This window comes from Trachemys scripta, chromosome 10 (assembly GCF_013100865.1).
Source record: "Trachemys scripta elegans isolate TJP31775 chromosome 10, CAS_Tse_1.0, whole genome shotgun sequence".
Classification (NCBI taxonomy): Eukaryota; Metazoa; Chordata; order Testudines; family Emydidae; genus Trachemys; species Trachemys scripta.
Genome location: NC_048307.1, coordinates 68,085,219 through 68,101,328, shown reverse-complemented (window position 1 = coordinate 68,101,328; position 16,110 = coordinate 68,085,219). Strand labels below are relative to the sequence as shown.

The window sequence follows — 16,110 nt, the reverse complement described above, 5'->3', positions numbered from 1 at the left end:
TACAGACCTGTTTCTCCTCTGATTTACACCAGTTTCATACTGGTGTAGTTCCACTAACATCATTAGAGTCACTCGTGACTTAAGACGTCGCACCTATACATATTAAAAAAAAAAAATCCAAGGTCTCGCTTGTGAATGATCAGTTGATCAATTCTATGGTGCCAAAGAGTCAAATTTGTGCTGCATCCCTTGATCACAACATGGATTTCTTCAAGAGGAAGCCCACACTAAAGCATTCATTGGTAAAATATTTACTGGATTATCCTATGTAGGTGGAGTGATTGCCAGCAATATCGTCCGCGTTATAATGATTAATCTGCACATGACAAACTAGCCTTGCTGCAACTTGAGACAGAAACTGAAAACCTATGGAATGTAATTCCAGAGTCAAAATCTATCTAGACATTTATGCAGTGCTCATCACCATGGCATCCAAGAATCAGAATGAGCACTTATAACCCAAGTTCATTATATTTCTTTTCAATAATAACTACCTCCTTTTGACAACTCATGCTGCAGTTTTCTTTCCATTACATTCATACCATATTTCCAGCAGATTCTTTTAACCTGGTCATTATTTGATTCAGTACCTGCTTCAAGCAGGATAAAATTAATCAATTTCACACAAGTGGCATGGCACAGACGTCTGACCTTACCCAGCATCCAATTGTTTCAAATTGATGAGCTCCACACAAGCATTTTAATAGCCAAAACAACACAATTGTAAGTTAGGGTACAATATGGGGATAGAATGGCCATGTGTGGCCCACAAAGTATGGCCCTAAGCAACCAATTAAATAATTAATGGTTATTAGAAACCAGAAATGTTATGTTAAATAATGTAAAATAGCTTTAATGTCACTAAAGGTGTAATAAAACAGCTAAAACTTAGGAGCATAAAGGGCTTCCTGCAAGGTTGGGTTTAGTTTCCATACCTTATACTGCCCGGAATCATGGCAAATAGATTAGAATATTTAAAAGGATGGTCAAGACCAAAATTTGACCTGGCTTAAAATGTTCATGAAGCTACTCACAACGGACTATTGATTACTTCAATGTGTTCTTTAAAAAAAAGAGAGAGACAGACAGATAGAGACAAGTGAAGCAATGCCAAAACCATTTGTGGGGATGAGGGAACTGTGCCAATACTGGTTTCAATTCTACAGTGAAGAGAAAAAAAAACCTAAGGCCTAGGTTCTGTCCATAATCACAAGATTAATATACAAAAACGTAGATAACACATCGCTCTTTACCATGGACATCGATGCAGAAGCTGTCTGCCCTGATGCTTTCGGTGACCAAGATCCAGCCATGGATGGTGCAGCAGCACATACGTTCGTTGAGGCTCTTGGTGACCAGGATCTCGAGGTAGATGGGCACTAGCAGTACTCAGAGGCTTGCATTCAGGGGAGTTTTCAGCACGCAGGTCAGAAGCCAGACTTAAGGCTTGCTCCATTATAAATAATAATTTAAGCTTGATGTCCCTATTTTTTCAAGATTTACTTTTAAAGGAGTTTCAGATTTTACACTTGCTAGGGATATCAGTGCCTCCCAAACAGCCGAGGTACCAAGGATGCCCGTCACTGACCAGGATAGCTTCCCATCAGGAAAGACACCTCTTAAAGCCCAGGAATCTTGACATACCCCAGAACAAACTCCAGAACAACCCCTTTAAGGGGATAAAAAACAAAAAGGGGAAACAGTCCCAACTAACGCTAACAATACTAACTATACAAAAACTAAGTGTGATGGGAACAGGCACGCTCTATGCTTCATCTCAGGCAGAAGGCAGTTGGTGAGGAACTGAGGGCGGTTTGCCCGCATAGTCCTATATATCTTCATTACTGGGCACAAGGATGTGTAGGGTGCATGTGCAGGTCAAACAGGCACTGCGGTCAAAAATTTCTGATCAAAGGCACAGCAGCCCATGTGAACTTGAAGTGGAAAATCTGAAGTTGAGCACCCTAGGGACACTCCTCAAAGAACCTCATTTTATAATCCCATTCATAAATTTATCAAGCTCTGGGCTTCTCTACACTACAGGCACTACAGCTGCAACTATGCCACTGTATTATCATAGTGTAGATATTTGCTTCAGCAGCAGAAGGGGGTTTTCCATCGCTGTAGTTAATCCACCCCCTTGAGAAGTGATAGCTTGGCTGATGGAAGAATTCCTCTATCAACCTAGCGGTGTCTATACCGAGGCTTAGGTTGTCTTACTACGTCTCCCAGGAAGTGACTTTTTCACACCCCTGAGCGACATAGCTAGAGCAAGCTAAATTGTGGGTGTAGACCAGGCCTTATTAATCTTATAATTAGCTAAGCAGTCTGCCCCACTACTCCTGTCAAATTAGATTGTAAACTCTTCAGGACCTGTTTGTAAACAGCACAATGGGGCTCTGGTCAGTGACTGTGGGCCCTCAGTACTACCACAACACAAATAATAAATAGATAATCATAATATGAATAGCAATGACATTATCTATGTCATTTGCTTACTTCAAAATCATTGTTTTATCAGGTATTTATTTTAAAAAAGTTTCACCACAGTATGATTTTCAGAGACTGGTAAAATATTGTTTCAGCAATGTTGTCAAACTCACTTTGCTTTCTTCTTCTAAAGATTTCTTGATTTGTGGGGATTTAAAACTTCAAAGAGCACTTCACATTTACTGCACTATGGGAAATATTAGTGCAGAGAATGACATACTGTGATGACATTATGCTGTATGGAAGCACTCAATTTTTAAAACTACTCATTTCTTGGAACTGATTAGACTTATGTGTCAGGCAATAGATCAGTTGGCAGCCAAGGCTTTCCTCCATGGATCCTGAATGCACTAAGGACCTGATCCAAATCCCATTCTGAAGTCAGTAGAAAGACTTCCACTGGCTTCAAAGGGTTTTGGCTCTAGCTACCCACATACTTATATGGCCCTCATCACCATAATAACTGAGCACTCTCTGTTCCTAAGTCTCCTGAGGGCAAGAGGCAGCTGCATCACATTGAAGCAGACCAGCCCCTTGACACCTAGCAAGAGAGTCCCAAATTGTAAAGGCAGGTAGAACAGTACTAGCAAAAAGGAAAATACCAATTTCCTGCATCGATTCCTTTGACTCTAGCTTCAATGACAGGAAAGTCTTGTTCATGGCATCACTGGAGCCTGGGGCACACAGTTGCCTCAACAATTTTCCATTTAAAAATAATAAATGGAAGTGTCTAAAATGCTCAGCAGACCAATGTCTGGCTGTTAACACAGCAACATGATCATCACCTACCTGTAGATGGGTACAGATGATAACTGCAAGCCAAGTGATTTCCCAGGAGAGCCCTGTGGTTTGGGGGTTGGCCATCCTCCTGCCCTGGCTCTGCTGAGAGAGGTGGTTTCAGTTATAATTAAACAAAGTCAAGTGCCTCCTGCCAGAGTCTCGGTGACTAAAACAAACTGGGCAAGGACAGGGAACTGGGCTTTGGAAGGAATGCAACCCAAACACCCGAGGTTTGTGCTGGCCAGCAAAGCAGACTCGCAGCTTACGCCATAGACACAGCCTGCAGTTAGGGAACAGGACGGGAAACAAATACGTTTGGGGAAGCTGGCAACAGGGGGCGAGTTAGAGTCTCTCCTACGTGTGAGTTAATTTATCAAATCAGCAACGCCTCCCATCCCAGTCCTCAGAGAAGAGGGTGTCTGATGAGCTCTTTCTTCAGCATCCTCGCCCACTCAGAGCTAAGGGGCCAGCTCCGGGAGGTCGCCATTCATTTCCACCGCTTCCAACCCTGCTAGCTCCACGCAGCTCATAGACAAGTGGTTAAGAAAGGAAAACTAAGCCCATCAATTCAGTAGCGATCACCCTCAGTTTGAAGGCTACATCCTTCAACGGCTGTCTGCCGTTTTTACTGAAAACTTTCATTTAAACCCACCAAAGGACTCATGTAATAAGCCCACTAATTGTTACTGACCTTTAATGTAAATAAACCTTTTCGCCTCGGACTTAAAGCTGGAGTGGGCTATACCGTCATTACCAAAGTGATCTCATCAGAAAGGTAACCGCACGCTTCCCCACCGCCACCCTCCTCATTCCAGGGACATTGTGCAAAGCCCTAAAGTAGTCTGAATGCAAATCTAGTCTTAAAACAAAAAACAACCCCCCTCTCCTCCCTCCCCACACACACTTCTCCTTTTTAAATAGGCCAGATGTCCCAAAGGAAAACTACAGTACCTATCCAAACAGCCCCGTTCTTGCACCTGTCAACTAACTCTAATTAAGATTCCTTACGGAAATCAGGCTGTTTACTTCCTTACCATTCGGCAGGGCTGCCGTATGCTTTTGTCATTCAAAAGTTTTAATCAACCACATTTCAAGAATGAAGATTACCTTCCTCCCCCGCCCCCCATGCATTATTGCCCTTGCCTGCGATTGACACAACTGAGCCAAGCTGCCTATGTGACAGGCTTTGGTAGATAGATTCCCATGAGGCTTTTTTTAAAAGCGAACTGCCGCGGTGTAGCAAATGAAGCCCTGCGATGCACAACAAGCGAAGTGCAGGGCGCCTCTGTTTACAATGAACATGACCTGCCTATTTTGGTGAATCGCTTTGTCCAATCTGGCGAATGAGTTACAAGGGGGGGGGGGGTAAATGGAATCCGCAAATGTTCGAGCCTCGGGCCAGCTGAGGGCTGGGTCAAAGCGCCTTGGCGTCGGGGTCCCTGGACACAGCCCCGTTTTCGGCACCCTCTTGCCCTCCCCTGAAGCTAGCGCTACCCCCGGCGCTGAGCTGGGCTCCCCCCACGTCCCTTGCACCGTGCCAGCCACAGAGCCAATGCCTCGCCCCTCGCTCTCTCCTACGCCAGGGAGCTAATGCACGGCCCCGTATGAGCCCCCAGCCCCTTCCGTGCCCCCCCCCCCAGATTTCAGTAGCCCCCGGACGGCAGCAACGGGAGCCCCGTAACAGCCAGGGGCGCCTCCCTCCCGGGGCAGGCAACAGCCCGCGTAACGGGCAGCAGCGGCCGCTCTGGTCCAGGGAGCCTCCTTGGCTCAGCAGCAGCCGCGACCTCACCTACCTTGTGCAGGGCCGAGCGCCCCCGGCTCCTCGGGCAGCGTGTGCAGGGGCAGGCGGTGCAGGCTCTGCGGGACGCTGCTTCCCACCTCTCCTGTCAGCGCCCCCGGGCTACAGCATCCCGAATTAAACGCGCCTGCCCCTCCCTCGCGCCAGGCTCCAGCCCACCGCCGGCTGCTGGAAACGGGCCGCCCCCCTCCTGTGACAGCCGAGCCGCCCCCCTGCACCCCGCCGGCGGGAGTCGGGAGAGCGCGCGCGCCGCCACCTGCAGCGCTGGGGCTCCGCGCCCCTGCCCCGGGCGCGCGGCTGCCGGCCAGCCACCCCCTCCTCGGTGCCACTGGCCTATAAGCCCCGCTTCCAACTGCCCTGCAGCGGGACGTCTGGCTTCTAGCTCCGCGGCCCCAGCACCGCCACGCCGGGAATCCGGTATCCAGCGCCCCAGGCCACTACCCCGGGTGGAGCCACCGCATCCGTGCATCAGTTACCCTCACCTTCCAGCTCCTCCGCCCCAACTCACGGGGCTGCCGCCGTCCAGCTTCCTGCAGCAAAGCACAAGATCCCGCCTCAGCGCCCCCACCTGCAGCCCAGGCCAATGCAGACCGATCCTCGAGCTGCAGGAGTCCCAGCTTGTGCAGGTAGTTACACCCTCACCCTGTCCTGGAAAACTCTCAGCCAGTTAGCAAAAGCCGACTCTCCCCCACTGCCTAGCCCATGTGCCCTGCCGGGACAAAGGGACCTGCAGTAGCAGGCAGTTCTTCTTCCCCAGTGTAATTTAGCCAGCAAATTGATGCTGATCAATTCCCAAACCACAACAATCCTGATAACTCTCAATACAACTGCAAATCTCTTTACACACTAAAGACGACTTTAATCACTCTGTCTTTTAAGATATTTAGGTCTCCGACTGTGTATGCCCCAAACAACACTTGGTAACGTTTTATCCCCTTACTTGAGACTGATGAACGATATATAACATTACAAAATCCTTTTACCTTTGCACTGTTGCTTCCCAGTCATGGGCCAAAGGAAATTTCCAGTTACATAGCATCAATACTCAACAGACAGTAAAAAGGTCTATTATTTTATCTGTGCCACTGAAATTAAAAATATACACCAGTGAACTAAAGATAACCGATGGAAGGTTTGTTCAAATACGTTGCAAGGGAAACTTTTCCAATTTGTTTAGACTTCTCGAAAGCAAGCTAAAAATTTTCTCTTCCATAGTTAGGACCGGAGCGCCCTCTAGTGAAACTACTAGTTTGAGAAGAGACCCAAAGAGAAGATGGAAGTTAGGAAGGTGAGTTGAAGGGTCATGTTGGGGGAGGTCCTCAAACCCAATGTAACATCTTTTGCAGTGAATAGGGTGACCAGATGTCCCGATTTTATAGGGACAGTCCCGATTTTGGGGTCTTTTTTTTATATAGGTTCCTATTACCCCCCACCCCGTCCCGATTTTTCACACTTGCTCTCTGGTCACCCTAGCAGTGAAAGTTCTAATGAACTTTACTGGCTTTGTACAAATAGCTTTACGGGGTCCCGGCTTATTTATGTCTCAATCGTTCCCTTATCAAACATGCTCAGTTTTCAAGTAAATGAGTTGAGAGTGCTGTCCAGAGCGGTCACAATGAAGCACTGTGGGATAGCTCCCGGAGGCCAATAACGTCGAATTCTGTCCACACTACCCCAATTCCGACCCCCTAAGGCCGATTTTATCACTAATCCCCTCGTCGGAGGTGGAGTAAAGAAACCGGTTTAAAGGGCCCTTTAAGTCGAAAGAAAGGGCTTCGCCATGTGAACGTGTCCGATGTCTATCTAAATGTCAGCCCAGCAAACTCATCAGAAAAGCTGTCTCCTTTCCTGTTCATGCATTACCATGAGCAATAGGCTTGTGTTATAACAGGAATTATAACTAAAACTAAGAGGTTGGCCTGTCCTAGTCACCTGACACAGGACTAGAAGGTTAGTACATCTGTTTTATGACAGAGTTCACTATCCAGTGACTTCAGTTACACTGCAACTTACAAGGCAACCATATTGTCCTTAAATTATGTTTTCAGTTAGACCTTGTACAACACTATTACCATTAGTGAGGTTGCACAGGTGTAACTAGGATATACGTTGAAGCCAATCAGGTTACACAGGTGGCCCAAAATTGGAATTTAGTTAACAGTTCTGTTGAGTCAGGAACCAGAAAAAAGATTTAGTTCACTGTCCCAGAACTATGTTGCTTCTGAAGGGCTAACAATAAAACGTGTTTTCACTCAAGTAAGCAAATCTGACTCTGAATGCAGACAACTCAGCATCTGCTGTATAAAAAAAGTGCCCTAGTTACATAATCACTGTTTAGAGCAGAACTACATGTTAAAAATGTGTAGCACTCTTGAGATCCTAAAATCTCTCTGTTCCCCAGAATAAAGGCTGCAGAGTAGGAAAAAACACTTTGCTGTGCTATCCTACAGTAAATAACTGACTGAATACACAATTTGTTTTCCAAAATGGGCATATTTAGAGAGCAATGTGATCTGCATGAAGATATAGTGGTGCCTGTTTGCTCTCAATTTCGAGAAGAGAATTGAAATTAGTGAAGAAACTCAAAAGGTTTGGAGATGTGGTTCTAATAAATATTTTCCATTTGAGTGCTTGTCCAAGTTTTTTTTTTTTATTGTTTCTTTTCCCTCTCCAACTCTATGCTTTTCAATTTTCTTTCTCTGTCCTCCCAACCCAACTAAATTCTTTCTCTAAGGATAATCATTTGCTTCTGACACCCATTTCCAGACTGGTAGGCACAATCAGCTATTGCACATTATACCCATTTTCTACAAAATACAGTGGCACCATGTGCCTGCATATCAGAGGAAATGATCAACCCAAAATATGATTCCTGGAAATATTGGTTAATCTTCAACACAGTTGTGAAATGGGAGAAAAGTATTGTAATAGCCAGTAAAATAAATTATAGACATCAACCCACCAGCAGAGTGTTAAAAACAGAAAAAATAAATATGGATTCTAAGACCCAAATTCTAGCTTTATGCAAGTGAATTGATCCACTGGCTTCAGTTAAGCTACTCGTGTGCATAAAGTTACACAGATGCTTAAATCTTTGCAGGACCTTAGACTGTAAATTATTTGGGAAAGAGACCATGTCTCCCTTGGTGTTTTTATAGCACCTAGCACAATGGAAGCATGATCTTGATTGTGACCTCTGAGCACTATACATTGTATCCATAATAAACACTACTAGTACTTGATGGATTGGTGCAGTCTCATACAGGTATTTTGTAAACATCTATTATAATTAATAGTTGAAAGGAAGTGCTCCTGACCTAAACCATCCAAGTGACATGATTTTTGTTTGTTTCTTCCATTTCACACCACCCCTTTTGGTCTGTTTTTGACTCTTGGATTAGACTGTTGCTTCTTGTAAAGTCCCATAAAAACTCATGGAAACAATAACGTATTTGGCACATATACTGCATAGATAATTCTCTTGTATATCCCAAATCTTAATTCAGTTATCCCACATTGGGTATGTGGGATTTAGATGTACTCTTTGTAGTGGGAAACAATTCTGATACGCTGATAGACTCCAAAGTTCACATGCATAATTTCTTTATTAATCTGTTGTCAGTAGTTATGTTTTTCATTATACATATTCTTTCTTTTTGCTGGACTGTAAAATATGTATAATTTAGATTAATATTAAACATGGCAATTGTGAAGCCCCGTTGTTCATAAAACTGTGAAATATGAAGATTTATGCTTATTTCATTGAACTATTGCAACTATGATCCTGTCCATCTGTGCAGCTGGCATGTTCCCACAAGGAAGTTGGTTGGAACTATGATAGCATTATCCTTTATTTATTTTGAGTTAGCTTAAGACCATGGGCCTTTGCAACTGATCCCAGCATTGAAACACTTTCTCACACCCACACTTAGGCTTGATTTTTAACTACTGAAATTTCCAAATGAGACTAAACAGTGCAAATAGGAAAGACATGAGAAAAGAAGTTTTTTTGTGGGGCATAACCAAAGGCAAAATCAAAGAGGAAAAAAAATCTGATTTTAGCTAGTCTACTGGAGTTTACAATAGCGCAGTTTAAGTGAGTTGTGACCATCAAAATTCAGCCCCTAAGTGTGTGCCAGCAGAGGATGTGCAAGCCTAAAAAGGAAAATTAAGCATTTTTTTATATGTCATCATCATATTCAAGAGCAGGAGCAAACTATCACTCTCTTTGAGATACTTCAACCCATTTATGACACAGTTCTCTTAAAGCATGCTCAACTGAATCAATCGGATGTTCATGAGGGCCATTTTCACTACATATGGAAAATCTACAGTAGTCAGGGAGTATTTGGCAAAGCTACAAGTCTGAGCTCCATTGAAACAATGCAGAACAGCTTTTGTCTCCTAAGTCAAGATTAAATTTAATGAGTACCAAGCTGCAAGTGTCACAACTGCAGAAACTGAATTTTGGCTTCAGATCCCTAAATTATCAATAAGAGCAACACCTGATAGACTAGTAAAAATAAAATATTTAGTTTCACATAACTAATATCACATGCACCCCTGTATTGTATAACTTGTTCTGTGGTTTTGTATTGTACTGGTGTTTGCCTTTAAATGACAAGCTCTTTGAGACAGGGATCATACACTGACAGACCTCACAAGCGTACAATGCTATATAAGGACCAAATTCTTTGCTGGTGTAAGTTGGGGCAGCTCAAGTAGGGTTGTGTAGCCTTGATCCCAAGGAGCTGTGGAAGGCATTGTGCTCCACATGGCCCCTTATCCAGTGCTATTAGTATATGGCCAGAAAAGCAGGTAGGAAACAGTGCCTTTAGTTTGAACTTTTTTGTTTATGGTTAAATAAGTATAATATTAACTCCCACCATGAATGCAACTCATCATTGTTTCAAGTATTTTAATAAAAATTGTCCATCTTTTCTGATCAAATTCTTTTTCAGCCTGAACTGAAACAATTTGTGACTCATTTGCGTATTTATGATCCTGTACAGTAGTAGCAGATGTCTTAAATGTCACTACTTTCCTCTCCAAAATAAGCACAACTTGATTCAGATGGCATACATTTTAGTTTTTATTGTACTGTAATGGTCAAAGCCCTCAATAAAATGTTAGTACTGACATTTGGAGCTCAATTTTTAACATATTTACATGATTGTTATGTGGTTTTGTGGCATATCTTTTTACAGAGGGATTGAGGTGATTATTGTGTGCATAATTTGAAAATGTGTAAACATGCACAGATGAAGATCTGTATGCAGATAAATCAAAAGGAAAGTACTGCAGAGGCAAAGTATGTTATGTTTACTTACTCATAATGTCTGTTTCCTTAACTGATTTTTTTCAAACTTTGCAAAAAATTCATCCCTACTGAGGACTAGGAACTTGCCAAGTTTGAATTCCTGAGCTTGTGTTTTCTGTCCTCCTGCAAATGTGTCACTGATCTACATCAGTGCTACATCAGGTAACGGTAAATACATTGGCCCAGGAGCTCTGGGGCCATCAGTGTTGTTGCAAGCCATGGACAACAGCAGATAAACAAAACTCAACAGTAGTTAAAGAGTATTACTTACTTTTGCTCACTGAAACTCTGCAGTGATGGTGATGGGAAGGGCATGAGGGGAGTGGGTGCCCCAAGTCTGAGGTAGTTTTACTTGTCCTATCACCATGCAAATTACTGAAATGCAGATGAAAGGGGGAGAGGGAAATGAAGAGTGAACCAGAGGGGAGGGTACCAGAAGCATGGAGTGGTTAAGGGAGGGAAAGAGGGGTAAATAATGAAGGAGAGGGAAGGAATAATTGAGGGGTCATTGGGACCTGTGAGGAAAGAAAAGCAGTGTGAGTAGAGGAGGTTCAGTAAGGTTAAAAAATTAAACGCAGACTACTTGGAAATTCTGGAGATTCAGACTTTGAGGATATCAAATACAGCTGGTAGGAAAAGAAGTGTGAATGTTTCTGTTTTCCAATTGTCAAAATTTTTCTTTGATAGCAATTTTCCTACCAGCACTGGGACTTCCTCTGCTTTATAACCTGGGCCCTTTTTCCTCAAAGTGAAAACACAGATTCAAATATGACCTAATATTGAAGCCTGCTGTTATCCTGGAATGGATCCACAGTATCTCTGTTTAAGTCAGTACACTTATAAATCTGGAGTAACTGAGAGCAGAATTTCGGCCCACTTTCTTATTCCACACAGGGATCTTGTATGGATATCAATGTGTGTTCTTGGCAAATGTCAGGGGGTGAGAGTATGAAGAGGCAGATAGCCTTTTAGACTGTGATCACGTGGATAGAGTTATTCTGTATTTGTAACTGAAAGCAGAATAGTCTAATACACTGATATGTAAAGAAAGAATATGACACTATATCAGAAAAAAAAGACATCGATGACCAAACACTGCTATCAGGTACACACATCTTACTTCAGATTTTGTCAGGAAAAAAATCAATTGTTTTATTTTTACACTTGGCTCATAAATTGATAAAAATCAGTACTAAAATTTCTAAAATTCAAAAAACTAAAAGAATCTTCAAAATATAAAACATATATAGGGATGGGGGAAATGTACACAAGAATAATTGTGTGTATAAAGAAGTAGTATAAAGTGCCACAACTCTGGGTCCAAAAGTAACTTTTGAAAGTCATTTTATTTTAAAATAGCCACTTTTAAATGTTTTAGTCATTTTTCAGTTCCAAAATCTCATTTTTTCTTGACTGCTTACCATCTATTAGTAAAAATATGTGATGACTAGCTGACACTGAGCCATCAATTCTGCAATATAATGGAAGAGAAACGATCATGAGGCAAATAAAGATTTTATAAATAGTTCACATGGTATGGCTGTTAGTTTGTTTCTTTGTTTAGTGCTGACCATTGTGAAATAAGGCAATTTTTAAAAAGAAGCCTGTAGTGCTGACAGAAGACTAAAAACACAGCAAGCACTATGAAACTCGCCCTGATTTCTTTAGGCAGACAAGTCAAGTATTATGTGTACAATACTACATAGAAATTTCAGTTGTGGATATTTTGTATGATTCAAAGGCAAAGAAGGGGGTTAAATCCCTATTTGTGTATATTACAATCAATGACATGAAGACTAATTGCCTTTTCACCCCTTGAAGTGAGGTGTGTTCCAAATCCATTTTATAGGCCACACAACTCTAGTCTGGTATTTAACTGTGATATATACCGGTACTACTTTTCTAACTTCTATTGCTCTAATTTCCTGGTGGGAGACTCTTGACTTTCTCAAGGAGTTTCCATCTCCCATCCAGTTATTATTAGTAATACATTAGCACAACCATTATCAAGCTGTCAGGTCTCACAATCCCACTTCAGTGAGGCTTGGTACAGAGACAGAAACATTGAAGACTAATGCATGAGCTACAAGCATTACAATGTTTACAGGCTGATTTAAGAGTGTCCTGTCCATAAACTGATCGTTAAGAGAAATGTTTATTCATATATTCAAATACATCCAGTTAATATCATTCTTCATTTAATACAAGAAAGTAGTAGTGGTTTGTAAACCATTTTGGCTTTTTTTATTGTTACAGTACAATTCTGGAGGCTGTCCATTGTCCTGTTTTGTCTCCAAAAGCTGGTTTAGGAAAGGGTCCTCTTGAATGGAAAAGGAGAGAGGATGTAAGAGAATGGAAACTGCTAATACGTTGTGAAAACCTCTGCTAACTTTGTAAACTTTGCACCCACTCCTAGAATTTGCCAGTGCAGATCTCATTATTTTTATATTAATGAACCCAGCCTGCCTACTGTCTGTAGCCTCAAACATTTTTGTTTAAACAATATTCGTAAACTATACCAGTCTGCAAACATGTTCAGATCAGTCATATCTCAAGGGGATATGTCCGTCTAGAGAGCAGGGACTTCTAGAAGCTTGTCAGTTCATGATTATTATTGATAGGGTTGGTCAGAAAATGTGGGGAGGAACCTGCAAATAGTTTAGTTGGATTTTTCCCCCCTGATTTTCATTCAAATTTTTCATTTTCTTTCACCAGCTCTAGATCTGGTAAAAGAAATAGGGGGGAAAACCCACAAACATTTCAGAAGGTTTTTGGTTTCGCTATATTTCATTGTAATTTTGAATTTTTCTATGCTGCTCTATTTATTATGGGTCAAAGTCATTCACTCATGTTGAACATTACCTTACTCCATGAGTAGCCCCACTGCAGCCAATGCAATCACATATGGAGGAAAGTGCTACTCCACCCCAGTAAAAGTGTCAGAATCTGGCCACATTTTTGTAGCACCTCAAGTTAACCAGCTCTGTACAACAGAAGAACAGTGCCAATGTATACCCAATCCCTGTCCCAGAGAGCTGACAGTGGAAATGCACAAGGGGAACTGGGATGGTACAATACAATATACAATCCTTAAAAAAAACAAACAAACACTGGGGTTCAATGGCTGAAAGAACATGAATCCAGAAAACAACCATGGGCCAGAATCTGTATTGTTGCCCAAGAGGGAGAAGAACAAAGGCGGTTTATGCCATCTTTGCACCTTCTGAATTCTGGCCTGATCCGGTGGAGCCCAGGGCATAACTTTGAGCAGTTCTAAGGTCTGCTCTAAATTATGGCATGTGCCTACATAGGTGTTAAATAGATTGGAATGGCTGCCTGTGGAACACACTGGAGCCCAGAATAGCCATAGTCCAGTGCACCTTTTCCTGCTCCTGAGACACTCCTGACATGCCTCTGTGCTGGGGACTATATAGGAATGTGGCATACAGCTAATCTGGCCTACATTGTGGAGATTCCCCAATGAGGAGCTCCATCTGGACTCCAGCCCTTTACTCCACCCAAGTGGTGTAAAGAGCCCAGACTGCAATCCTGAATAAGCGTGGTTAGGGCAGAAAATAAGAATCAGCTCTTGATTTCCATTACCCACTCATAATGTACCTTCTGCTGCCTTCTCCTATTCTTGTATGGGGGGTTAGATGAGGAGTACAACAGATAAAACTGATTGTGTCTATTTTTGAACCCTCTCTTATAGCACTTTTTGTTTGATCTATTACAGAAGTTTTGGGAAGCAAAGTGAAGATTCTTAGAACAGCAGACTACTTGCTTCTATATTTGTTCCAAATGCACAAGATTGCATTTGAGCAGCTAGAGAGTAAACACAACCCTCAAACATGATCATGCCATATGATCCATACTGTGCCTTCGTAGGACATTGAGGATTCAGAGCCAAAGTCTGCCCTCACATGTACTCATGTAGCTCCTGAAGGCACATGTTCAGAATTAGGTCGTCATCAATAGTTTTCTTTAGTCAATCTTTCTATTGGCAAATAATAACATTATTAAAGTAAGAAATTAAGCTGATTTGCAAAAAAGAAGAGGAAGAAGTTCCTGTTATTTTTACAGGAATAAGAACTGGATGGTCATATGTCAGTCATGTTGCATATGGTTGCATGAACTGTGTGCCACTTCAAAACAATCTTATGCTTTTGTTTTTTTACAGCAGTTATTTGATCAAATTAAGAAGAGTAGAATAAACCCTGAGTCACTCATTCTTCTATTACCCCATCTATTGTATGTAACTCTTAGTAGTTTTATTATGTATAATGGATATGATTAGAAAGCAAGCTCTTCACTCCAAGGATTGTGTCTTCTGGTATGTTCTGTTAAGTGCCTAGCAGCCTGTGAAGTGGCTGTCATGAATAAATAATAACACTGAAGAATACAAGTTATAATTTGCCTCCATAAATTTACTAAAACCCTGACTTTTCCTTTAAGGCACTTTCAGACTTTTAAGGGCTCCACTCTTGCAATTTACAATGCATGCAGACTACTCATACATTGTAAACTGTAGGGTAGGGCTTAATTAATTTGTACATAAAGGACCAGAATGTCATGGGCATGTAGCAGTAGGGTGAATAAAATAGAGAGGGCACAAGACGCACTCCACACAGTGGCCACCTACAACACTACGGACAGTGCAATCTCTGCTCCTTCCTACCAACTCTGTGAAAACTAAGGCCCAGATCCACAAAGGTATTTAGGGTCCTAAAATAAAACTTAAGACCATAAATACCTTTGTGGGTCTGAACCTCGGAGTAAAATCCTGGCGCCACTGAAGTCCATCAAAGTTTTGCCATTGACTTCAGTGGAGTCAGTATTTCAGCCTTGGTGAGAGCACAGTTGTGAGAGCTTCTCCCCAGCACAGTACCAGACCAGCATGCTGATTAGGGGCAGAATAGGCAGCTTGCTATACCCCATTCAAAGTAGTGTAGCTTCTTCATGGGCCAGCACGGCTGAAAGTACCACAGTCACAAACTACACCTAAAGCTTCTCAGAGTCACCTATGTCATATTATTATGAAAGAAAACAGATGTAGGAATACTTTTCTTCAAAGACTATGATGCAATCTCGTGATGGAACCACATTAAAATGGATAGATGGCACTTATTTGTGTTAAAATATTATCTGTTTTTTATGCACCTGAGGCCCAATCTAGTGGGAAGCACCATGGTATGCATAGGGCACTGGCCTAGGAGGCCTGGTTTCTATTCTCAGCTTTGCCTTTAACCTGCTCTACGAATTTTGGGAAATCCACTTAACCTTTCTGTTTCCACTTCTTTGTCTGTCTTGCATATTTATATGGCAAGCTCTTTGGGTGCAGAGAACTCTCTCTTACTTTGTGTAGAGACAGCAGTTAGCACATGGGGTCCCTGATCTTGATTGAGGCATCTTGGAACTACTGCAATACAAATGATAAATAATGTTAACAACAACATTCTGAAATCCTCCCTGCAATTTTACTCAGGCAAACTCCCAATAAAATCTGTGGGAGTTTGCCTAAGGTTTGAGTATGAAAAGAACACTGGCTCTGCCCTCCAAACAGTAAGAGTCATGCATGGAAATTACAATCTCAAATGAGAATAAAGGAAATTTACAACTGCCAGTGAACTTCCTTATGAAAGGGACATTACAAAAATAGAGTGTTGTTAAAAAAATCAATTTGATCAAACCTATAATTGATAGAATTGTTTTCACGATGGCT

General features: G+C 42.0%; 1 protein-coding gene across 5 annotated transcripts in view; it reads right to left on the bottom strand.

The window, feature by feature from the left end:
- The window catches only part of ADAMTSL3 (ADAMTS like 3), a 260,167-nt gene extending 254,478 nt beyond the window's left edge, over nucleotides 1-5,689 (bottom strand). For 2 of the 5 annotated variants that reach the window (XM_034783740.1, XM_034783743.1), the window contains exons 1-2: nucleotides 5,064-5,206; nucleotides 3,280-3,369 (exon numbers count right to left, since the gene is read on the bottom strand). In XM_034783740.1, the coding sequence (XP_034639631.1) occupies nucleotides 3,280-3,354 (75 nt within the window). In that variant the 5' untranslated portion in view covers nucleotides 3,355-3,369; nucleotides 5,064-5,206. Of the gene's footprint in view, nucleotides 1-3,279; nucleotides 3,373-5,063; nucleotides 5,212-5,550 lie in introns of those variants that run through there. The other 3 variants (XM_034783742.1, XM_034783741.1, XM_034783744.1) reach the window with 3 other exon arrangements.
- Nucleotides 5,690-16,110: the final 10,421 nt, after the last annotated feature.